At 45.2% G+C, this 26,058-nt stretch overlaps 1 protein-coding gene across 1 annotated transcript; it reads left to right on the forward strand.

The window, feature by feature from the left end:
- Positions 1-61: 61 nt before the first annotated feature.
- LOC146286986 (serine/threonine-protein kinase D3-like) lies at positions 62-25,863 on the forward strand. Its single transcript, XM_084699375.1, has 19 exons — positions 62-316; positions 871-1,708; positions 13,309-13,447; positions 15,690-15,821; positions 16,196-16,365; positions 17,469-17,658; positions 17,758-17,835; positions 17,998-18,181; positions 18,524-18,647; positions 18,966-19,043; positions 19,941-20,217; positions 21,126-21,178; positions 21,292-21,364; positions 21,648-21,754; positions 22,066-22,227; positions 22,354-22,452; positions 22,609-22,876; positions 23,514-23,599; positions 23,719-25,863. Exons 2-19 carry the CDS (start codon positions 1,190-1,192, stop codon positions 23,890-23,892), a joined length of 2,913 nt encoding a protein of 970 aa, XP_084555501.1. The 5' UTR covers positions 62-316; positions 871-1,189; the 3' UTR covers positions 23,893-25,863.
- Positions 25,864-26,058: the final 195 nt, after the last annotated feature.

Raw genomic sequence — 26,058 nt, forward strand, 5'->3', positions numbered from 1 at the left:
GTCCCATAGCCCATCTGGTCCCTGTTATCGAATGTGAGTGTACGGGAGGATTATTACGCTGCAGCGATAATAGGATACGCATGAACTGGTTGCCTGGATGTAACTGACTACGGGGAGAAAGTTTTCAAAGAAAAGTAAAGTTGGTAAATGTGACCAGTAACTATCCAGAGCTCTTACTCGGAAGAAAACAGATTTCGGAAACAAACCCACCAACTTTCCTCTACGGACATTAGCCTATTCACATGTGAATTTCTTGGAACGGAACTATCACTCAATTTTGCATCTCTGTATGGGGAAAACCGCCCTTTTGAAAGAGGTAACGTACTTAAATATATTCTCATAGGTTACGTATATCGAGATTGATTGAAGGCCTATCTGCAAACTAGTATCTGGGATGGAAGAGACATTAATGCGACGCAATTATAGGTTAATTAGCCCATGCTTCACTTTTTTCATCTCGGGTGTAGCTGTCCGAATAAGACTCAAATCCAGATGTTCATTATTGTTCTAGATGTCTTAAACAGTGGAAATTACGCATAGATTACGCAGAAGCCTATATCACAAATATTAGGCTATTAGTTGGTATTGACATTTTGCAATTAATGTAGGTTGAATAAATTCAGATTGTGTAGATCATCGCGATTCTTCAAATACAGTTTTTCATGACCACAAATGTGTTGAACCACCGACCTTTCGCGTGGCAACCAAGATTGTGCCACTAAGAAGAGCAGGCTACTCTGAAATCTAGAGGGGATATTTTCGGTTTTCAGCCAGCCGTTGCTCATCAAACGAGTGTTGTTCCGATTTTGAACCACCTCTACCCCAACAGGATGGAAAAACGTTTACATGTATTTTTTTCCCCCTTGGCAGATATCGGAAGGTTGTGAACTTCAAGAAGCGACTTCAAAGCTGCAGACGTGGAATTTAGAGTCTACTCCGTATAAATAATTGTAGCCCCGGGCAGAAAATGTGCCGATGTTCGGAGGCTTGATTTTGTACTTCTCTTTAGTAAAGGCACTCAGACATGGTGACGATGGAACGTTTTTGGTAGTTATTGTGAAGCAAGAATCAACAGGTTCGGAGCAGGATTTTTTATTTGTAGATGGCGTGAAGCATAGTAGAACCTAGAATGCTGTACGCATAAGTTGCCTATCATTCCACCCATCTAAAGAATAGGCTATGTCATTACATGAAAGTGTACTGCGACTCCAGTTTGCATGTCAGATGCAGTAGACCTGTCACTTGTTTATTATGGATAGGCTATAATGCGAGGCAAGATACACTTCAAAGTACCCGATGTTTTGAGAGCACTTTTGAGTTACCATTTTCAGTAGACCTGCTACATTCAATGTCGGTCAACTTTGCGATTATTCCCCGTCAAGAAGTCGTGAGCCACACAATGTCTGCCTGTCAGCCCATGTCTGCCTGCAGCAGCTCATCCCCTCCACCCTTACCTCGATTATACCCCGTGTCGCAACCTCCAGCCCCTCCGACACCCTCACCGTCCCCAAGTCCGCCGGCCACACTGTACAGCCGACTGTCCAACGGAAGTCTAAGCGCCCCGAGCCCCACCAACTCTCGGGGTTCTTTCCACGGGGTCTCTTTTCTCCTCCAAATTGGACTGACCAGAGAAACAGTGAACCTTGACGCCAGCGACGTGTCCCTCTCTGCAGTGAAGGAGCTCGTATGTTCCATTGTAGATCAAAAGGTAAGTCAAATTGCATTATTTTCAGTCTGACCTACATTCCTGCTCATTTGACATGTAATTCTTTTGAAGGATAATTTCATTGATATTGACAGTCATTTGACCTGGCCGTCAGCTTTAATTTTGTATGCAACATGCAATGTATTGAAACTTATATTTCCCATTTAAATGTGAAAAAGTAGTAGTAGAAGTTCAGAGTAAGAATGGATGAAAAAATGAAAACAGAGTGTATGTTGTGGTTTTTGGATGTTGGTGTCATCTCCTGTTTGGGTTTTTGCAGTAAATGTGGCACCTGTGTTTTGCACAACAGTTACAAATTATCCATTGTCAGCAAACAAAAACTTCTTGGCACGTGTTAGCAGAGGTGCGAAGTCTGCAGTCTCTTTACCATTTCTACTGTCTAGCCTACTTATTATTGATTTCCTACCTGTGAAACTCTTGTAATCCATACACAAAGAACAGTGTGTATTGTTGCAGCTTTAGATCATTACTAGTTTTCAAATCTTGAGCTCTGGATTAGGGTTTGAAAATGGGGTCAATGCAGTCAACTACTTAAAAAAAGGGCACAGTTGAAGTGTACAATAACTGTATTAACTTGACCCTGATTTGACACAGTAACTCTTATGATAATTTAGTGAAAATTAATTATTTCAGGCATGAATGCATTACGGCATTTTACTATTTCACCTAGAAATGGTGTCACATCTTTCACAGTTGTTTCACAGCTGAGATGCATGGCCAGGCTAGGTCAGATATGTTTGTCCTGGTGCTCTCTGATTTCATGAGTGCCATGAGGAAAATGGCTGTAACATTGTAACACCCAGCTCACTGTGTGAGAAACATATGCAATATCAGCATTTTCTTCTTCCTCAATTTCAACTAGTATTTTGCCATGTTTAAGGACATGGTTGGGATGCATGCTGGCTATTTGTTGCCTGTCTAAATGTAGGCTGTTGTATTGACCTCACAGAGTACACTTGAAGCAATGTCAGTTGCTAACATAATTACACATTTTAAATGTGGGTGCAATGACACATTTCTCATTGTGGTTTACGAGATGTTGCTACTTCAGGAAATTCTCCCACCAACCCCAGTGTCTCAGTCTGGGTGGAGTACGGAGTCTCCAGGCCCAAATGTACAGTTATTAGATCATGTTTGTGGTCCTGTAGGAGGAGGGGGTGAGGGGGGGGGCAGTCCCTGGGGTGTCCAGGAAGCTGCTAGGGAAGTTCCCCTCCCATGAAGGCCTCTACACCTTCCCAGGCTCCTGGCTCCATACCCCCCCACTCCCCCTCCCACACACGTTACCACCACCCCCTTAACTCAGCCACACCAGGCCTGTGGTCTCCAGTCTGCAGACAGAACGGTGCTGCAGAGGTGCAGCAGGCTCAATGCCATGCCGGCTTCCGACACAAGAGCTGAAACAAGAGGCTCTAAAAAAAATAAATCTGTGAAAGCACGTTCTTCCATAAAATGGGACATGTTCTTTAAAAAAACATTCACTTTTGATGTAACAAATAGACAATGGAAAATGATTCAGTTTGAAAAGGCACACATTCAATAGACCTGTATGACCTCAGCCTTTTAGCAGAGATCTGACTGCCTGTAGGGTTTGAGATTTAGAGAACACGTTTTCAGTTTGTTGGGGCTATTGTCACCTGAATTAGACAATATGATCTGGAATATCAGTTGACTAATGTTAGTTTTCAAAAATGTTTAACAGCTGTTGCAAATATGCTGACTGGCAAACTGCTAACAGGTTCTTAGAAATGCATATTGCCAAATGTTGCCATCTACAGTACCTGGACGTCTGGCTGCATATTTGACACTTCATAGTTTTGGATGAAGGATCCTTTTTATCTCACAAATGTGGCACACACACTTGCATGCAGGGAGTGGCGGAACACACACAAACACGCATGCAAGGCAGGGTGTTTACCACAGAAATGAGTCTCTGACTTTGTCCCATCCTGCTGTTCTTCCTCCAAGAGCAGCCAGGAGCAGTGGGCAGCCACAACAGCAGTGCCCGGGGGCCAGGTCCAAGTGCTCACCCAGGTCCTTGCCATCGACCTGGGCAGGAGAGCGATCTGTTCTGCACGTTTTTCTATTGGGGTTGTTTGCAGAGGAAACCCCTGTGAGCACAGGGGGAACATTCAAACTCCACACAGAAAAACACGAGAAAGGGCCCTCAGGAGCACCAAAACCCAAGACCTTGTTGCTGTGAGGTGCACAATTCAATTCACACGCACTGTGTTGTCTGACTGATATCATGACAATGTGACTGGTAGTGGGTTGTATGCCCAGCCCCCTCGATTCTGTGGAACTGTGCTGTGAAATCAGTGCACGCAAGTGCTATGACTTCACAATGCTAACTATTAGTCACAGCCAGTTAACAGAAAAAGACTGGAACACCAGTGAACTCATCAGCTTGTTCACTCTCTTGTTTGAACACATAACTGTATGACAACCGCTGGTCAGTTTCAGATGCTTGTTTTGTGGTGTTGATTTTGACTGCATTCTCCTCACCACACTCTCCAGTATTGCTGTGTTGAAGGGAGAGGATCTGAGAGAAATTCTCATGCCACACAGAGCGCATTAAATAGTGAAATTGTCTTCAGAAGCTCTTCAGCGTTCTATGGCATGTCAACTGTTAGGCTAGTTAAACTCACATTTACATTAACTATGTTTAACTACTTCACTTACTGGGAATGTGGTGGGCTTTTAAGGCACTCTTCCAAAGGATTATTTATAACCTGTCGTATTTTAATTCTGAGGAGGGCACTTTCGTTTTATGATCTAAAATCCTCTTAAATGTCCTTATGCGTATTAAGTGGAATCATTTGAAAGGGATAAATGTTTGGGGGTTCTTCCTATAGGATCACCAGAATGGATCAGCAGGCTCTATGGAATCCTCTGAACACTACTGGCATGCTTACTCTTTATTCGACAGGAAAGGGTCATTATCACATTCCTGGAGAATGTGTTTAGATTTAAGTATTTTCGATCCTTCTCTGGAAGCCTTAGGCTTGCGTAACATCTCTGTGACCTGTTTAATGGATAAAACATCCCAAATGAAAATGTAATGGTAACCATGTGTTATGTTGGTCTGTCTGTGTCCAGACAGCAGAGAGATCTCTGAATCTTAAGTTAATTGTGATGGTGATGGGTAATGACATTTTGACATTGGCCATGCATTATCTGAGGTATTTACAATAAAGGCCATGACATGAATGAGTTCGTTTCAGTAGACAGTGTGGTTTTCAATAGCCTTTTTCATATTAAATACGGGTGCACACCAGATTGGATTAAACAGTCTAACTTTAATTCATAAGTTGTTAGTGAATAGGCACAGTTGAGTTTCAGTCCCATTATCCCATAGCTGCTCTTGTTGTGTTTGATGAATTCTGCCAGGAAACCTTCAACAAACTCTCCAAAACACATTTTCTCTCTCACGCTGGTTCTTCCTGCCTGACAAGATTTCATGTATCACACCCCTCAGTATGGCCCACAGGCAATGCATGTCTTCGTTCTGGGGTCTCCCACAATAAGGTACGCCATTGACGCTGTGTGGCTGAGCCAGGCTCTGTGTTTGGTGTGTGTAGCACCCTAGCAACGTGTCTGGACTCCGGGGGGACTTCTGGGTAATTGGACTGAATCTCTGCCGGCTGCATTCCCATCTGGTGAAATATTACCATCCATTCTCTCGTCCATCTCCCCTGTCTGTCCAGTCTGTTCTGCTCTTTCTCTCCTCGACGCGCACCGAGCTGTCTGATGGACTGCAACGTTTGTAACCCTGTGAAGGCGGCGAGGTCTCATCCCTGTTGAACAAGCAGTGGCCCCCGAAGTACAGCTCCTCTCCAACACACACACACACACACACACACACACACACACCATCCTCTTTTATGCACTCGCTGTGACAGACAGCATCCTCTTTATGCCCTGCCTGCTGAAATGGACAGAAATAGTCTTGTGCACAAAAAAAAACCAAATAACGAAGGACCTTAGATGCAATGTAGAAGCTAGGTTCTGAGTGTTGAAACGGTTGATATTTCCCCATGATAGACAACACTGTGTGTTGTATTCTGGGTGCCTAAGGCAGCATTGTCATGCGCTCGTTTGCATGATGCACATTTGTTTCCCACAAAGTGAAACAATGAGGAAGAATGAAGATCTGAAAAACTATCAAGATCATCTGATTCCTGCTGATCATCAGTACAATGTCCTGGTGAATATCTGTAGGATCTGTTCATCTGTAGTGTGGTACAGTAAAATGGAGAATGCAACGCAGTAGAGACAGATATTTCTTACGCTCTTCATAAAGTTGGTAGAAAACAGTCCTAACACAGCTAACAGTCCTAACCGCACATGGTTAGCAGTCCTAACCGCACGCTGGTGCAAGGGCCTAACAGAGTGTATGCTATATCAGGATGGAATATCCCCGTTGACGCTCAACATTCCCATGGAAAGTATTAGGGTCAAACCAACACCTTGGCCATAACGTGTGAAGTCTTCCTCTCTCCCTGTTACCTTTCCACAAAAGGAAGATTAAAACACAATTTGCCTGGCATCGATACAGACCCTGTCAGCAATGAGCGGAAACCAGGACAAGCAGAAGCCCATGGAGCAGGTCTTTCGTATTATTGTTCAGAGGCTTTCACTTGATAGCAGGGCCCAGATCTCCTGCAACCTTATAATGCTGTTTGGCTTAAGGTTGCCTTGCCTGTTCCAACTCAATAGAGTAGGGTATGTCCCTGACCCTGGCTGCTCGATGACCCAGGCTGCTCGATGACCCAGGCTGCTCGATGACCCAGGCTGCTCGATGACCCAGCCTCGCAGCAGAGCTGGGACCCAGTAGACACTGAGCATTCTTTGTGCGTGTCGAAATGGATGTCAGAATGTCCAACGCGCTTTTATTTCAGACTCGTAGTCCAACAACGAGTCTGTTGTGTCGCACCCCCAGAAAATAATATTATCTTAAATAATTTGCTTCATGCAGACGGTGCGCTAGACTGCACTGCCCTTATCTTGCCAAGAAAAAGGGAGGGAGATCATGAGAGAGGGAGAGAGCAAACCTTCCTTATCACGCCGTAATACAGGCACATATGGTCCCAGTTTACTCACCTCAGGCTTGGTTTGTTATCTGTTTAATAGCAGTCAGATCTGTATGTACAGCCCCTAAACACCAGAGACATGAGAGGTGCATTGCATCGAACTTTAAGACAGTCTTATAAAACATGTAAAACATCCCCTGAGAGTGAGAGACAAAAACACCTTTGAACATAACAGAGGAACCAGCTGCCACCGGCAGTGTACTGCAACCTTGAGGCTCAGCTGAAAGGAAGTGATCACATCACTCTTTTAGTTTTTTTTAAACCCATGCATGCTATAGAACAGCAGTCTTTCAGACCATAATCTAATTGAAACTTTCTTTAACATGTATGCTACTATTTAGGTCCAGTTTTCCAATGCCTCCAATCTACGCAACCTTTTAATTTGCGCAAAAGTATATATCATGGGGCTTTGGCTTATGGAATGGAAAAAGCTGCACAGATTGCCTTCAAAATTCAGTTTAATGAATAGTTTACCTCACCTCAACTCCCTGGGATGTATCTTGTCTTGAGAGAACGGCATGCATCTGGTAGTGCAGGGTTTGTTGATCTCGTATGGCAGCTGTTTGAGTGTGTGGTCTCTTGATGGCTGTGGCGAGTAAACCACAGTAACTGATGAATGATGGTTACACAGCTGTGGCCTTAATCAAATCAATTGAACCATGTGAGTTTTATGATTTCGAGGCTCTGTTTTAAATTTTAATAAATTACGTTGTGGAGAAGATTTTTCTGGGAAGACAAGCAGTATAAAAATATAGTTATTGTGCTTCTCTCCATTCTAAGCAACCTAGTTGGCCTTCCAAGGACATGTTAAAACATTGAGAGAGACAAAAAAACAGATACATGACCCCTAAAACGACCCTGCCCCATCATTCTCCCACTCTCCCAAACCCACTTGTGTGGTATCACTACCGTGCCGGCCGTTGACATGGCAACCAAATGCACGGATCAGGTGGACCAGAAGGGGTATCAAGGCAGAGGCGTCCACAGCTGCACCTAACAGGGGACTGTGCTCTCCACTTGGCTCCACTTAACCTGCCCACCGGCAGGCATTAGCACCATCCTGAGATCCACTGTGGTGCGCAAACACACGGAGCCAAGCGGCTGGCACTGAGTGAATAGAGGTGGCCCTTCAGACTAGCTTCTCATAAACAAAACCATGGAAAATCAAGTCACTTCCAGTAGGGACCTGGATGTCATGGAGTTATCATTCATGTTTCGCTGTTATTTATAATCATTATAGAATTTGGGTTCATGCTACATACACATTGGTTTCTTGTTTCCCTGGAGGTCCGAGGATGAGTTCCAAGTGGGTCAGTCTACGTGTTGCAGCCCTTCAGTCCAGAGACCGGGTTAAAAAAGCTGTCCATCAGCTCCGGAAACACTGGATTCTGCTGAGGGATTATCTCATGATACGAAGGGCATGGTTACACAATCTCCATTAAGAATGGCTGGGTTTCATCCACTGGCCAGGAAATGATTAATACCAAAGTGCCTGCCATTACACTATATGGTAATACTGTAGAGTAGTTATGATTTCGCAAACAGCAGTGATTAATTTGTCACATCCTAACCCTCCCGTTCCTTCACTTACCTGCGATTGGATAGAGTAGGAAGAGAAGGTCTTGGAATTGTGATGGAGAAGGAAACAGGAAGTAGTGTACTGACCCACTTTATTATCAATGTTTAGACTGCCCTTTTGCATTCAATATGCAAAATCTGATATTTTAAGCTTTGATTTCTGATTTGCATTTTGACTAAGACTATAGGAGCGCCTGCTAGTAGGGTATTAGTATATGTATAGCCAGTAATGGGTACAATTTGCCAAAGCTCAAGGTATTCACCTGCTGAACTTCCACCAGCTTCCTAACATACTCTGTTCTCATACATTCTATTTACTTAATAAGTGACTGTGAGTAATGATCTAATGGTAACATCTTGTTGCCACTTTGCGCAGTCATTGCTAGCGCCCAACCCAAGTCTGCATCAGTGATGCAACAGACGTACAATCTACCCCCATATATCGTCAGAAGTGTATCATCAGTTGTGGGGAGAAGTATTGCAACAGACTGTCGATGCGCTACTATTTGGTATATGTTTTCCCATTTACGTTGCATAAGAATTGGAGTCATTTCCGTTGGTGTTGCTTGTCCGTGTAAGAAACACCATGAGAAACATTTCTCTGGGGTGGTCTGTCCTAATGAGGCACACTGGTGAGAACCAGGTTGGGTTGCAGAGTGATTACCCTGTAGCCATGTTCTCTGTAACTATGAAAACAACAGAAAAGTAACACATTGCTTAAAGAAAATCCTAGGTTTATACTCGTTTTTGACTCATCAAAACCCACACACGTGTTTCTTTGTCCTAGAGTTCTTCTGTGTTGACAGCAACCAAAGTGCACCATCTCTCCCCAGTCGTTGGATGTGAAAAAGCTCTGCCTGTTGCGCGTGATGAAGGGGTGTTTCCCTTCCTCAGCTCCACAAAAGAGGGGGATGAGAGCTCATATCCGTTCAAGACAAAGGTGTAGGTTTTCTGTGGATAAGTGTGGCTGGAGGGCGAGCTGCCTGCCTGCCTGTCTGTCTGCTGCGCTTTGCACGACAGAGGAGTCACTAACACAAGGCCACAGAGAGAGAGAAGTCTCACAGGGGAAAGACACAAAGAAGAGCAGAGTCGGTGGCTTTTACATTGGCTGTTCATAAGATAACCTTGCCAACACCCTGAGTTGGTAAAACACTATGGCTGGCTGTGGGTCTGCATTGGAGTTTAGGACAGCGATGATGTTATGCAATGACAGACACACACTTACCAAATCCGTTGACTGGGAGGGGCACTGGAGGCACAGGAAGAGCTGTGTAATGTGAAAGGAATGCCTGTTCGGGTAATAAACAGGTCATGGATTATTGCTTGAGCACAAACTAAAATGATGAGTCTGTGAGTGACAGTCTCGCTCAGCACTGAAAACAGTAATAGTGTGTTGTATGTTTGCTATCAACTGTCATCAACTTAACACGGTGGAACACTTACACAATGAACACTGTCCAAAAACACAATCTTGAGAGCAGTTATTCCCACAGAATTGGGTATTTTGTGTGTTTCAGGTACAAATATTGTGTACAACTACCCAGTTTTCTGTACTTGCTGCCCTTATATGGATTGTCTCTGTTGCAGTAGTGAGAGCATCAGAGTGGGAGGCACAGAAACAGAGTTTTCTCGACCAAGTTGCTTTGAGAGAATGAAGCACACACTTGCATCTCTCTCATTGTTAATCGAGTCGTGAGGCTGTGAATCCTCAGAGCAATACCTCCTTTAGTTCTTGACGACAACAGGATCCGAAAGAGAATGAGTAGTACTTACTTGGTAGTAAGACAAAATGTTCTTCTAGAGTGTATATAGAAAAATATACATTGATTTGATGTTTATAGTGTGCTAAGATACTTCCTGAAGAATGCACAGCTGGATGTTGTATAAGAGTATGGGCTTTAGATTAATGTAATAATATGCATGCCTGAACATGAGTGGCTGCTTTTAGAGGATATATGATGCACACACACACATGCACACACACATGCACGCAACCTTCACTTGGCTCAGCAGCTTATCACATGGTGGCATCACAACCAGAGCTCCTATCAAAGGTGCTGGGTTCAGAGTTATTGTGTTGCCCTGGTAAACACATGTAGCTGAAGACATAATATGTTCTTGTTGTCACAGTGACAGTTATACAAAATGGGCAGGAGCCTTCTTATTTGTTAGAGTGCATTTTAACCAATGGAAGGCTCACAAGCTAGTATTCTGCTAGTGTACTCTTCTGACAATGCTCAAGTGATAACTGTAGATAATAATACAGTATGTAATACAATATATCAATACAGTGTGTGTGTGTGTATTTGTAAGTTTGTACTTGTGTGGGTGGACTTAATGTTTTTATAATTAAGTGCATTAAAGGTAGGCTAGATGGGATGTGATAGCCATCATTTAACGTAAATGCATCTAAAGTAATTACCCAGAAGGCAAGGCAGGGCTGCCATAACTGATGACACTGCATTGGCACAGTGAATGGATGAAGGCTTTGTTTAATGGCGTTGATAGATAGCAGACGACTTAACATTTGTACTAAAATGACACAATTTTGGGGACATGTTGTTGGATGTATTTCTGGCAGAAACCTGTGGGGGAACAAACTGTACTCCCTCCCCAAATACGAAAATGTAGTTTTAGGTGCATTTCTCAAGATGAACAAGCACATGATGGAAGAGCAGAGTTTCATTCAGGCTCTTCCATTGTAGGAGAAAGCAACAAAGGGCCGAGGGCTTGGTGATAGGCCCGCAGACGTCAGAGCGACCTTGAAGCGCTCAATCCTGCTTCCTGTTGTTCTCTTAGGAAAGCCTGAGCGAGGTGACAAGACTCGTAGGGGCAACAAGCAAATGACCATTTCCCATTGATTTGTCCTTAGCCTCCTCGCTAACTGAACAAAACTGACAGATGCAGCTTTAAAGAAGTGGGCCCGTCTGACTTTTTTAAACGGCTGCTCCCCGTTCTTTATCACTGTCTTTGCACCTGTTGTGGGTTCAGATGGTACGCAGGTTAGCAGCTTTGCACATTGCATTATTGATGCTAGCGCCGCTCATGCATCACTGGGCGTAGTATTTTTCACACATCTCAAACCACTTTCCTCCTGTGCATCACACACACACATAGCTTTCTAATCTGTGGGAAACACTGACTGTTATTAACCCACTGTATTCTGGTCTTATTATGAAACTGTAGGCTACACTATACAATGCAAGCCAGCACGTTTTGGAGAAGGAGAAGAGTGCTGTAGGTCAGATTCACCCAAGAGACCTAGATTATTTACGCTCAATGGAGACTAAGTCTATGGGCTCAGATAATGGCATGAGTGCTCTGCAGATTAGAGGTAGGCACCCAGCTGTTTAGATGGCAGAGTTATGTAAAACACATCCTCCACTGGGACTAGGCTATTCTACCCATCATTCCTGGGTAGAGAGCAGGCATCTTCGGGTCGGAAGGCAAAACAATCACTGTGCCTTTGAGTTTTTTGATCCACAATATCTTTGGCCACCTGATCCAGAAAGCGCCAAGCCGACTCTGAGTCATCGGAATTCCACAGCTGGTTTGATGAGTGGGTGAGGGTGAGGGGGAGTGTTGCAGAGGAGGGATTGTGTCTGGAAGAGTTAAGCCAGGTTAATGGTGGCTTAACGCAATGATGGAATGGGCGCTCACATTAGTTAGTGTGCAAAAGCTTTCATTAGCAGATGCCTTTTTTCTTGTTGGTACAGCTCTTCTCTCACCTGGGCAGTTGTTGTTAAGTGTGAAGGTTATTTCCAGGAAGCCTACATGAGATTATGTGTAAGGGAAGTGCTATGAGGTTGTTTTGACAATGGCCTTTGTAAGGGGATTGCAAATGATGTTCCATCCTGACCTCTTCTAAGAAGTTGGCCGAAAGTGTAAATCACAGGGTCAAGTGTTTCGTGTGATAATCCTTCATACAATCTTGATTAGATATTAATATAACACCTCTCACCAGACAATATTAAAATGTTATCCTCTCTAAGCCTAGCATGGCCATCGACAGAAGGTATTCTTCCATCGTTGACAGAGGAGATAACAGTTTATCGTTGGTACCGTTGCAATAAAAAAACACGTTGCCTACAATATTTGCATGTTCTTGTAATTGAGGAACTTGTGAATCCCTGCTTCAAGTCAAGCAGCAGTCAGGTTGTTAAAGATGCTGTTCTCTGAATGCGTCCTTCTGTTCACTTGGTTTGAGGCTTTGTGGTACGTCTGCGTGTAAGTCGCTTGTCATTGGGTCGATTTGGAATGGTGTGGTTCAGTCTGGGGAGGAAGGAGGGGTGTTGACACAGTTTGACTCTGTCAGGCGGCGGCAGGTTGCTTTCGGCTGTGCTGCGTCTTGACGTTCCTGTGTCACATTGTTGGGGCTGTGGCGTGGCACCTTGAGGCTGATGGTGGCAGGGTGTCAGTGGCAGGGCCTCAGGCATTATTCATGACCTGTGGGGAGATTAGTCGCTCCTAATGAGAGACGTGCCGCTTCCGCTCTGCAGCCTGCGGCTTCCATTTCCTGCTGTTGTCACTCGTACCGGAGCTGCACGCTCCATGCAAACTGCACCCCAACCTGTTTCCTGTTCGTTGTCATCCTTGATGATCCACTGAACTTGCTATATGCACGATAAGGCTTTAGCTGCTAAATGAAGGAATGTACATTTCAGACTCAATGCATCTTAATAATTCTGAAGTTCAATTCTAGTTGGTCTCATAGATAGGTTTTTACTATTTCCCCTAGTGGCTATATATATATATATATATATATATATATATATATATATATATATATATATATATATATATATATATATATATATATATATATATATATATATATATATATAGTACTGCAACCTATTTCCAATGAGTGTTTACATTGTACTCTTGTCCACCCTCCCCCATCCCTCCTCTCAGTTCCCAGAGTGTGGCTTCTTCGGCATGTACGACAAGATCCTGCTCTTCCGCCATGACCTGAACTCCGACAACATCCTCCAGCGCCTCATGTCAGCGGAGGACATCCACGAGGGCGACCTGATTGAGGTGGTCCTCTCTGGTGAGTGGTTTTCAGACGTATTGGTAGATACTTTGCGTCATTCCATAAAGCCAGCAACTCAACAAGAAAGCGGACGAAAGACCTCTGAATAAAATAAATTAAATGTTAGGTTATGTTAGATGTCATCACGCCTAAGACTTTTACACAGTACTCTATTCATGAAAAAGTCAATAAACATTGTTGGCACCCTAGTCATTGTTTTTGCAGCAACGTAGCCCAATGTTATTAAGGTTCTGATGCATTGGCGGAGTCAGACTTCAGGGGGAAGTTTCTGGTCTAATATAATGGTGTCTTATATAAGGGTAGTGTGAGACACAGTAACCCCCCATTACACCCATGAGGGCTGCTCTTTGAATCCTTCTGGCCTTCCTGTACCACCACTTTGTATTCACGGTGACACCCTGAACAGGCCATGTATAATATTTTTGGTGAGATTCTCATTTCCTCTGGCTGTGTCTTTTGGCCCCAAGGGCTGAAAGGTTTAGGTGTGAAACCCAACCAACCCCCCTGAACATCTGTGCACCCAGTCTTTTACAACACAATTCCACATAGAGCCTGACCGCACAAGACTCAGCCCCAGGGCCACTTCCTCCCGGGGGGTTTTGGTGTAGGGCCCCACAGAGCTGAAGAGGTAGGAAGTCAGTTCATCCTCACCAGCAGGCGCCTGTTGCTTTTGTGCTTCTGGGGTTGGAAGCCATGTTTCCTATCCGTGCCAGCACAGACACACAGACACACAGACAGGCAGGCATGCAGACAGACCAGCAGACAGACAGGCTGTATTCCTCTTCAACACTCCTCCGATCCCCCTCACCTTCTGCTGACATCTGTGCTCCAGGTTCGCTGGAGTGTATTCAATGTGTGTTGAGGTCGCATCACTCAGCAGGTGGCCAAGTCTGATCTCTTGTGGTTTTCACCTCAAAATGACCGGTGTTTGTCATTTTATTCCAGTTAGTAATTCGGAGCCTGCATATTGATAATGGTGACACTGAATGAATGTGACTGTTGCACATATTTCCTTACACAGTACCCTTCTTCAGCCACCAGGTCTTAAACACACCCTTCTAGTGTCTTCTAGTGCATGCTACAACTCTAGTTAATATCATAGATGGCGCTTATTGTTAAGTATGGTGTCACAAGGGTCAATCAGCACAAAAAAAACTTGTGCACTACAGTTCCCCATCTATCAGTTTCCGATTGTTGATGATTAGACACTAAAATACACTGAGTACACTGTTTATATTTACATGCATTAACAAATAATGTTTCACATCTCAGCGCTGAAGATAAGTGATCAGTTGTGTATTTTTCCGTCACTGGATTTCTCTCAGTGAGGCACACTCCTCTCTACCAAAGGAAAAATGTCCTCCATCTGAAAATGTTCTGGCTTGTGTATACTTTGGGAATGTGGTTGCTATGGTGCTGTTTTCCATTTCAATCGCTAGGTTCGGGAGATGTCCTTCATGTTCGTGTTTTGTAATGAAAGAGACGATCCTCATGGGAACTAACTTTATTAATCTCGGCGATGGAGAAAAATTCACAAAACTCTGACATGAAGCGAAAGGATGGGCACAGAGTAAAAAAAGATTGAGAGATGACACAAAAAATACTTGGTGCCAGCAGGGAAATATCAGACATGGACGTGGCGGGCGTGAGTTTTGTGTGCAGGAAGGAGAGGAAAGGCTGGCCATCCGTCAAGTATCACTCATCACTCACCAGCTCCAAATATATCTACATTCAGATGACTCACCGCTGTCCACTACTATCTGCGTCATGTCAACTAAAGGGAGAGTCACAGTGACAACCTTATTTCAGAATGAACATCGAGCAACAATATCAAACACCCGCCCACACAGTACACAGTAGTCCCTCTGACTAACAACATTGCTATTAGTATAATTAGAGATCCGGGCCACAAATAGAACTCTTGATATAAAAAAAAATGGTCCATGGTAACACACGATTAAGGAAGTTCCATTTGCATTTCCATGGTTTGATGGGACTTTTTTTGTTTGTTTATCATTTCACTTTACGTTTTAGGCCTTTTAATGGCTTGGTCGTGACTCATCTCAGAGATGGCTTTTACTCTCAGACCTGATAATGTGTGTCCTTGAATGTGCGTTTATTGAAATATCATGATTCTCAACTGCAGTTCTCCCATGCCAGTAGATCAATTATGTTTCCATTAGTGTTTTTTTTTCCTTTTTTCGTTAAGTGTGTGCATGTGTGTGTGTGTGTGTTCTAGCTCTCGCTACCGTCGAGGACTTCCAGATCCGTCCACATGCCTTGTACGTGCACTCCTACAAGGCTCCGGCCTTCTGCGACGACTGTGGGGAGATGCTGTGGGGCCTGGTCCGGCAGGGTCTCAAATGTGACGGTAAGTCTGGACCTTTGCACCCACCCCGGGCCCTCGGCTGGGCCTCTCTGATGATGGCCCACTCTTACACTCACACTTTTTCAGGCTTCCCTCAAATCAAAGTCCAGGCTTGTACATGGCCTGAATGAAGGTTTATGCCACAAGATGTGGTGTTAAGGTTTTGTGGGGCACAATAACTACAGCCAATCACAAGGGCTGAAACACTTTGGTTTCTGTCTCCACAATTGTTAGAATTACAAGTCAAGTCAATGCAGGGCTACTTTGTCTGTGACCTGAATCTGTCTCCATCCACTCTCATTGAGCAGACACAGCAGCCAATAGAGACAGACCTACTGCTGGCTTAACTCTGGTTCCTCTATGATGTTCCTTCCCAGGATGTGGGCTGAACTACCACAAACGCTGCGCCTTTAAGATCCCCAACAACTGCAGTGGTGTGAGGAAGAGACGGCTGTCCAACGTGTCCCTCCCTGGAGTCCTGCTGTCAGTCCCCCGGCCAGCCCCTATTGAGCATGTGCCTGTACCCCAGGAAGAGATAGGGGAGAGGGTAGGTCTCTCTCTCTTTCTCTCTCTCTCTTGTATAGTCTCGTTGTATAGAAAATAACATATTTTTGTACAGAACATATATGTAACCAAAAACAAAAAGGATTACAAACTTCTCCAACTATTACATTTAGATGCATGCGGAAACATGCAGAGACACATATAGACACTTGTGCATGCACTAATGCTTTTGCACAAAAGCACACACACACACACACACACACACATTCCATGTACAGGCAGGCACAGAAACGAGACTCACTCAGGAGCAATGGCTTGAGGCAAACCAATGGTTTTTCCATCCAGTCTGGCCAATTAATAATTGGGATCCTGAGACGTGTTTGTGTCCAACACTCTGTATACATCCCAAACCTTAAGTCCTTTACACTGCAGAAACCCTGCAGCTTAAGTGAATCCTCTTTTCTCTATGCTTCTCCATTATACCTCACACAGTATTGAACTGTCTAGACATACAAAAGATAACATTTCAACAGTAAAAACAACTTAATAATGCTCTGTTCTTCTGCCCCTAGTGGTTATACAATGCTCCCATTGATTAGCTGTCCTTGCTGTTCATGTTTTTTCAGGTCTGAAAATATGAATGTGAGCTTTTGTTCTAGTCAGTGAACAGTGCTATTTCGTGTGTTTTCAAGATGCTGCACAGTCAGGCGAGCTGGATGACCTAGCTGCCTGAAACAAAGCCTTTTCATAAACTCCGTTCACCATCACCGAATCAAATTGTTACTCTTGTGTTCGTGTACACCAAGGTCACTCCTTCAGAGTTGAGCGGCACAATTGCTACTTTTTATGCTGTTATACAGCCAATACTTTCTTAAGTAGTCGTGACTGATATTCTGACAGAATGAATTAAAATGTACTCTTTGAAAAGCCAGGTTGAGCCTATCAGAAGATTATTTTTTTTCACACACAATGCTAACTACCAGTTTGATTTCTGTCATGGACCTTTCTCTGTGCGATGGTTTTCTAATCTGTTTCCTTCACTTTCATCTGTTGTTCGTTCCATGTACCCCACTCCATTCCACTCCTCCCTCCTTCTCTTTCTTCTTCCTTCCTCCTGCTCTCGTGCTGACCTGCTCTCCTCAACAGCGCCCTCTCCTGGGGGCTGGGAAGCGTAACTCCTTGTTGAGTGGCAGGCCCATTTGGATGGAGAAGATGGTGCTGGGTAGGGTCAAGGTGCCCCACACGTTCTCGGTCCACACCTACACCCGGCCCACCATCTGCCAGTACTGCAAACGCCTGCTCAAGGGCCTGTTCCGTCAGGGCATGCAGTGCAAAGGTGAGGGACTCCACCCAGGGAGAGATCAAAGTTCACGAGGATCTAACAAAATGCATGTATGTAATACATTTCCAAAACATTGCAAATTCTTTTTTTCAGATTGCAAATTCAACTGCCATAAGAGATGTGCTGCCAAAATACCAAGAGATTGCCTTGGAGAGGTTGTCTTCAATGGAGGTAAGGACGTTTCCTTGTTGGCTCACTGTGGTGTGATGTATCCATGACACTTGGCTGAGCAGAGGAATGCCTCCTCATGCAGCACACAGTGGACTCGATCCTCCACTTCCTTTTCCCTCCTCCACCTCACCCCTGATCCACCTCCTCCTGCCCGCCCTCCAGAGCCAGCCAGCCCGGGCCCAGACTCGGAGGCCACCATGGAGGTGGACAACAGTGATGTGAACAGCGAGGGCAGCCAGAGCATGGAGGACCCTGAGGAGCCCTCCACCCCAGACGACAAGATCTTCTACATCGAGGGGTCCTGTCTGGATGGCGAGAAGGACGAGGAGACAGTCAAGGCTATTAGGTAGCGCTGGTCCATCAAGGCTATTAAATATAGCTTTTACAATGAATTCATTTATAGTATTACAATTAAAAGTAGGTTTCATGTGCATTTAGGGTTAGTATAGTCGATTATTTATTGCTATCTGTATATTTAGGAAGTTTCACTTATTTAAGCTCAGCATAGATGTAAATTATGTTCTGTGTACTTATATGTTATGTTATGCCAGGTGCTTGCGTTGTCTTGTCTTAAGAATTTCAGTGCCCAGTCTGTTAACTTATGTTCGTAAATAAAACAAATATGTTGTGTATAGATAGATTTGAATATATGGCGTGTCTTTGTGTGTGTGTGTGTGTGTGTGTTTAGCCCCTGCACCAGTAGTAACATTCCCCTGATGCGCGTGGTCCAGTCCATCAAACACACCAAAAGGAAGAGCTCCACCATGGTCAAGGAGGGCTGGATGGTCCACTACACCAGCAGAGACAACCTGGTGAGATATGCTCCACATCTGGACCATGTTGACCAAGTGGTTCCTCAGAGGTCCTGCTGTCTGGGAGAAGAACTGTGTGAACGTAAAAGGAAACTGCGTTTAAAAGGTTACGGTCAGAACCTGTTTGGATAAGACAGAGCCCATTTGGGTACCAAACTGAATTGAGCTTCCACTGAACCATGTAGATGGTGCATTTTGTCCCCGGAACAGCTTCTGCCTGGAATATATATATATATTTTGACTGTTTGACTGTTTATAGGAATGTGTTGCTGTTGAAATGTTAAGGTGATGAGAAATAAAACTGGTTTCATTTTTCAGAGGAAGAGGCACTACTGGAGGTTAGACAGCAAGTGTCTGACCATGTTTCAGAACGAAAGTGCGGCCAAGTATTACAAGGTACGATGTTGGTTGCCGAGTCTCTCGTTACACGTCCTCATCCAAGGAAAGCAATTAGTGAGATAAGGATGGATAATACTTCAGGAAGTGTAGAAGTTGATTCTCCACATTGTGTAAGGCCCAGTGTTTTCACCACAAGCTAGTCCCCGCTTCATGTTGCATGTGACCCATAGTATACATGCCGAATTTCACATATCCTTTGAAGCTCAAAGCAAGAGAGAGCGACAGTCTGAAAGACAGTCTGAGTCAGTGAGGTACGGACCTGTGGTTTGGGGGGGGGTGTGGGGGCTTCCCTGCGGTGTGTTTGGCTGGTTTTGTTTGTCTGGCTGGCAGCCCGTACTCGTGCCTGGGTTGGGGGGGAGGGGGCATAGCCACGTCCTGCCTTTTAAATCGGGGGGTGGCTTCCCCCCCAACGTGCCCCCCTGTCATGTGGTTCGCTCTGCAAAACCACAGGATTCATCTGATACTGGCGACAGAGGCGTGCGGCGGCCGGGCGGACTGAGAGCCCATTGGCTGGCCGGGTTCTCTCGCTTTCATTTGCTTTTCCTCCCGGTGGGTGTGTTGGCCCGCTCCACTGACAGAGGGGAGGAAGGCGGAATTTCAGAAGTGGACTTGAAAAGCTCCCGCTCACTTCATTTCTCAGACTGTCAGGGAGTGGAGGGAGTGGAAAGAGGCCTTTTAGGAGATGAGAGGAGAGACGAGAAAGTGGCGCAGCTGAGAGACTAGCCGGACCGTTAGACAGAACCTGGTTCCATAGGCTTGTTTATTTATTGAGGAATCTAGAATCTAAAGACATCTGATCCTTTGAGAGCTGATTGGATTATTCTAGATCTCACATGCTGTTTTATTGGCTCAACTTTGACCCACAGTGACCTCTGAACCAACCTCTGTCTACAGGAGATCCCCCTGTCAGAGATCCTTCAGGTGGAGCAGGCACGGGACTTCCAGAGCCTGGCCCAAGGCAGCAACACCCACTACTTCGAGGTCATCACAGCCACAATGGTGTACTATGTAGGGGAGAATAATGGAGGCCACTACCATAACCCTGTGCTGGCAGCCTCTGGTGTGGGCCTGGAGGTGGCCCAGGGCTGGGAAAAGGCCATCCGGCAGGCCCTGATGCCCGTCACCCCCCAGCCCAGTGTCTGTACTGGTCCAGGACAGGGAAAGGACCACAGTGAGTAGCTACAACGCTGTTAGCATGACTGAAACAGCATTGGCAGACATCAAATGACAAATCTATGTTGATATATGGACATCTACAATGTGCTGTAATATGGAGGAGTGCTTATGTAAACTATGTGTTTGTTGAGAAGGGGAACATATTTGTTTGAACTCATAGAGAGATTGCTTTGTGACATTGGTGACATTATAAGTAGATTTGGGGATTTTCAGGGATTTTCAGGGATTTTCTGGTCCAGCTCCTTTTGATTTCTCTCAGACAGAAGTGGCCGCTGATGTGAAAATCCACATTACTGGATTCAAATACATAAATGAGCTCAAGTCAGTGAATCCCTAGTGACACAATACTTAGTACAAGTACAAATCAATAAATAAGAAGGTAAAACCCATTTTACTCAGGTACATTCAGATGTAAATGAATGGCCTGAGGGAAGAGTTGAAGGGGGCCGAGACTCCAGAAATACTTGATACTGACACGGTAACAACCTGTAGAGGCTAGCAACACAGGCCCCTCTTCCTCCAAGAGTCCATTTGAACTAAAGCACCTCATTGGTGCGATCGATTTGTTGTATTTCTCAGAGCACACATTGTCTGTGGCTGTATTATGTTGTATTGATAAGTTACATAAGCCTACTCTCTCTAGTGAATGGCCCGGTTAAATGGTATCTGGTGCCCCAGTTCCAGTACCAGACTATTAGTATGGATCCCTGGCACTGACCCAAATGTCCTTAACCCTAGTTCCTGCATGGAAATGTACTGAAAAGGCTGGGCTTTAAATCCACTTTGTTTAAGCTTGAGGGATTTTTTGTAGAATAGTAAACTGGACTAAATATTGAGTTTGCCTTCAATTAAAATATAATCCTTGATGATTCCATTGTCATGATGTTCCTCTTGTGTCTACAGAGGACCTCTCTCTCAGCATATCTGTGTCTAACTCCCAGATAAAAGAGAACGTGGTAAGTTTACAAAGCCAAACCCATAATCAGTGTAGTCAGTATGAGGGCAAAGTAGTATCGCTCATGAATGAAGGTCTAAAGAAGAGTTATGTTTTCGGTGTGTTCTCTTGTAGGATATCAGTTCTGTCTACCAGATCTTTGCTGATGAGGTCCTGGGTTCGGGGCAGTTTGGGATTGTATACGGAGGTAAGACAAGCCTTTTCTCCTCCTCTTCCAGCCAGGCGGCTGGTTCTCTGCATGTCCATAGTTTCCTTTCTTTCTAGTGGCTTCCACAGGGAGGGGAGCACGGCTTGTTTTTCTTTCTATGCTATGCAAATAAACTTTTATTGGCGGAATTCCTTGCTGTCTGTCTGTTCTATAGTTTCAGACAGTGGGGGAAAAACACCAGCAGTTAAATTGTCGCAGTCTGCGATGAATTGTATTAATGTTTCACTGGTTCCTTATGAATCTTGTCCTGTCTCGTTTGTAGGTAAACACAGAAAGACTGGGAGAGATGTGGCGATCAAAATCATTGACAAGATGCGGTTCCCCACCAAGCAAGAGAGCCAGCTGAGGAATGAGGTGGCCATTCTCCAGGTAGGAGAGGAGAGCATAATAGCACAGCAGGCCTGCATCACATGCTTTTTCAAATAAGTTAAATGATCTGTGCTTGATAGATATGACTTGGCACAGTGGAACCAATGGACTTGCTCCAACAGAGTCCAATTTTGAGACTGAAGACAGAGTCAAGCTAACTATTTGGCCCCAGAATATAGCCTAGGACATTGACTTATACGTTTCAAAACAGGACAGGATAGAACAGTCCATGAGCTTACTGTACAGTGTGCTATTTTACTTAATGAAGGCCAGAAGTCCCAGAGTTTTATGCTTTTTGGTCTTCCTGTCAGAACCTCCACCATCCTGGGATCGTGAACCTGGAGTGCATGTTCGAGACCCCCGAGAGGGTGTTTGTCGTCATGGAGAAGCTCCACGGTGACATGCTGGAGATGATCTTGTCCAGTGAGAAGAGTCGCCTCCCGGAGCGTCTGACCAAGTTCCTGGTCACCCAGGTCAGCCCAGCTGCCTCACAGAGCGCGTGCAGAACCTTCTACCACTGAGAACCCATACAGCCTCCCTCAGAACCGAGAGTGAGCCTCTTCCTCTGTGTGTGTGTGTGTGTGTGTTTGTGTGTACAGATCCTGGTGGCTCTGAGGCACCTCCATTTCAAGAACATTGTCCACTGTGACCTGAAGCCTGAGAACGTGCTCCTGGCTTCGGCAGAACCCTTTCCTCAGGTGAGCTCTTCAGATCTCCAGCACTCTCAAACCGGAGGGGGGGGGAGGGAGGAGGGGGGGAATAACTCCAAAGGACTCAACGTGATGTCACTGTTGTCCCAGAGACACAAGAGAAGCCCTGACACCGCCCTTCGCTGTCTATTTCCCGCCCCACAGGTGAAGCTGTGCGACTTTGGCTTCGCCCGTATCATCGGGGAGAAGTCCTTCCGCCGCTCGGTGGTGGGCACGCCGGCGTACCTGGCGCCCGAGGTGCTGCGCAGCAAAGGCTACAACCGCTCGCTGGACATGTGGTCGGTGGGTGTCATCGTGTACGTCAGCCTCAGCGGCACCTTCCCCTTCAACGAGGACGAGGACATCAACGACCAGATCCAGAACGCTGCCTTCATGTACCCTCCAGCCCCCTGGAAGGATATCTCTGGGGAAGGTCAGGATGAAGCGTGTGTGTGTGTGCGTGTGTGTGTGTGTGTGTGAAGAGAAAGAGAGAAATACAGAGATTGTGCAGAGTGTGCAGTAGAATCCATACATCAAGTAAGTTTCCAGTAAGTTCACAGCCAATCTGGATAATTATCTCGGCTGCCATGTAACTCCTTTTAGACAATACCCATGCTCTTACCCGACCACCATCTAATTGTCCATTTCAACATGGCTGTAGAGTAGACTGTTGATTCAGCCTATTCACAGACAATCTCCAGTGGTGGTAGGAGGTTCAGATTACTCCAGGCCCCTGACTAAACGCACCTCTCAAAACTGTACTGAATTCCCCATGGGCGAGCATAAAGACCACCAACGTGTCCGTTTACCAGGGTCACAGTGGTTTTAACGGGTGGTCTTGACCTCTCAGAGGGCTCCTTTGAGAAGTCCCTCACCTCAGAAAGAGTTCCAGCCTGTCGTCTTGAATTAGACGCGGGGCAGAGCTTCAACGCAGGCTGTGAGCAGTGTGTTCTTTACGGGTCTGTGAAGTCAGCGGTTAGAGAGGAGGAGGAGAAGCTGGTTTTGAGAAGCAGTTGATCGGGTGTTCTTCGATTCCCATGCTGATGCCGTCTTGTTTGGCTCCTCAACAGCCACAGATCTGATCAACAACTTGCTGCAGGTGAAGATGAGGAAGCGTTACAGTGTGGACAAGTCTCTCTGTCACCCCTGGCTCCAGGTAAGCCCTCTCAAGCTGCTCTTACGGGGGTTTGAGTTCTTGTGATTGTCGCATGAAGCCCTTTGTGTTCCGGAACGTGCCTTTGGGACTCAGAATCCCCTATGTCGTCATCTCTACAGGACTATCAGACCTGGCTGGACCTTCGAGAGTTTGAGACTCGCAGGGGCGAGCGCTACATCACGCACGAGAGCGACGACGCGCGCTGGGAGGAGCACGCCGACGAGAGAGGCCTGCACTACCCCAAGCACTTCATCATGGCGCCCAACCTGGATGACATGGAGGAGGACCCCTAGTGGCCTGGAGGAGCGCCCGCTTGTGTTTGAGCTGGAGCCCACACTGGGCCCCCACAGGCCACATCTGTAAAACTCCCCGTTCCCTGGAGCCTGCCACTGTTTCGATTAACACGGGAGATACATGGACATTCATGTACTGCGCGTGCGATGAGGTGTCACTGTACCACATGGAGCAGACAGGAGCCGCTGCCCAGGTGTCTCTGTGGTAGCACGGCGAACGACCTGAGAAGGCGAGTGACGAATATTCAGGCGGTTCCGTTTTCATCAACATTCCAGAGACCTCGCGTGGCTTTATCTCCGTCTCCACTGACTGCCTTTCTCTACAAGCCATATTGGACACGTCTTAGGAGCCTGACAGACAAGTCCTGTGTTTTTTGGGATAACCCTTCAACAGAAATAAACTTCTGCACCGCCATTCAATCCAGGGAAGGGCCAGCCTATGTTTTTGGACCATTCCAAAAGACGTTGAAGCTTTCAAGCTCCGTAGCCTATTTTTCTAATGTTTGTATCATGCGTATTTTAAATCTTCTCACTTTCGTTACTACATTTACCATGAGAGTGCTATTTTTTAAAACATTCATTTCAAAAGTTTCATGAAATGCTATTGAACTGGAACACTTACTACATCTGAAATATGCTAATGTTTTGAATATAGTGAATATATATTTCTTTCTTTTTGGGTGATGTTTTTGCACTATTGGTTTACTCCTTGAATCGTTGGCTTTTTTGGCCATGAATGAAGAAAAGTTGGGAATCAGCAGCTGCTACACAGTCTTAAATATCTCACTTTAGAAAATGCCTGAGAAAAAAGTGTTGCTGTTACGTTGTGGTGAGATTTAAACCTGAGAAAGAATATTTACTGTCGTCATTCTGTCCTTTTAGAAGTATTTTCATCCAAATGGCCTTAGGTTAGCACTAACGTTTCCAAAAACATTTGAAAACTGTCTGGAATCCTACATGAAGGTAATGATGTTATGCTCTCCATAAAAGCCATAAATGTTTTTTTTTTTTTTTTGTCGACTTTTCCAAGCATCCCATTTGTTGTCATGCATCTTCTTTTTTTTCAATATATATATTTTTTTGCCCTTTTTCTTGGCTTTGTCAGACAGACAGTTGAGTGACAGGATATGTGGGGGAGAGAGAAGGGAAGACATGAAGACATGCCAAAATGGCCTGAGCCGTACTCGAACCTGGGCCACCCCGTCAGGGCTATGGTCAATATGGTATTCACCCTACCCAGTGAGCTAACAGGGCGCCCGACTCATGTCACCTTCTAAACTCTGCCTTAACGCCCCCCCCCCCTCCCTCCCCCGCTTTGTTTGATGACATCACATAGACTCCTTTGTTACAGTGTGATGCTGCTGCATGTGGAGAAGTGACTTGAGTTCAAGGCCAGGTCCTCCAGTGCCGTGAGCGACCAGGCGGAGACAACACACTCTCAGGAAAGGAACAGGACACAAACCAAGGCTAGCAGCACATGACTGCAGCATACTACATTCAAGCCTCTGTGTTTGTGATACAGATACGCGAGATGTTCTATGTTGCACCGTGTCAAAGAAGACGATGAGAGTTGTTAGTTTGCTGTGAGAGGTGGATGCAGCCTGTTATGCCTTTCAAACTGTGTGGTGGTGTGTTGCCATGTGGCTGCTCAAACTCTGAAAATATCAATATTTTTGGGGGGACTGGTCATCCAGTCAAGATGATGTGGTAGGCCCCACTCCCTCTCGCCTTTTCTATTTCGGTATGAAGATATTTTCGATTTTCAATGTTACTGACTTGGACTGTGAATCAGTTAGGTATGAACTTTGCCATAGTGTAAGTGTATATGTCTAGTAGGCTATACAAAGCACATTTGTGTGGGTGATTAATTAATCCTGAGAATCATTTTAATTCTGCTTCTGCCACTGGATTGGCAGAAGCTATGTTTTTCTGTATGTTAGGATTGACATATCTAATAAACCTGTCTCTTAATGTGTCGTACATTATTTGTTTTGTTCAATGTCAGTCTTTGATAACCGGTATGAATTAATTCCGGTATGAATTAATTCATTTTTTTCACAGAGTTTTGCTGACTGTCTACCTAATTTAATTAGTAAACTGAGGGGGAAGACAACTTGGGGAGAACCGACTTCAATCGTAGCTATGTAATTTGGGCAATTAAACCCA

The sequence above is a fragment of the Hypomesus nipponensis genome, chromosome 6 (assembly GCF_054491055.1).
Source record: "Hypomesus nipponensis isolate SF chromosome 6, ASM5449105v1, whole genome shotgun sequence".
In the NCBI taxonomy this organism is placed as follows: domain Eukaryota; kingdom Metazoa; phylum Chordata; class Actinopteri; order Osmeriformes; family Osmeridae; genus Hypomesus; species Hypomesus nipponensis.

What these genes read in the sequence shown, in the direction of transcription:
- LOC146286986 (XM_084699375.1), top strand. Translation starts at nt 1,190, where the DNA reads ATGAAAGTGTACTGCGACTCCAGTTTGCATGTCAGATGCAGTAGACCT. An exon ending in TCAGGGCATGCAGTGCAAAG is followed by an intron (nt 17,659 to 17,757) that starts GTGAGGGACTCC and finishes TCTTTTTTTCAG; the next exon opens with ATTGCAAATTCAACTGCCAT. An exon ending in GTGCGGCCAAGTATTACAAG is followed by an intron (nt 19,044 to 19,940) that starts GTACGATGTTGG and finishes CTCTGTCTACAG; the next exon opens with GAGATCCCCCTGTCAGAGAT.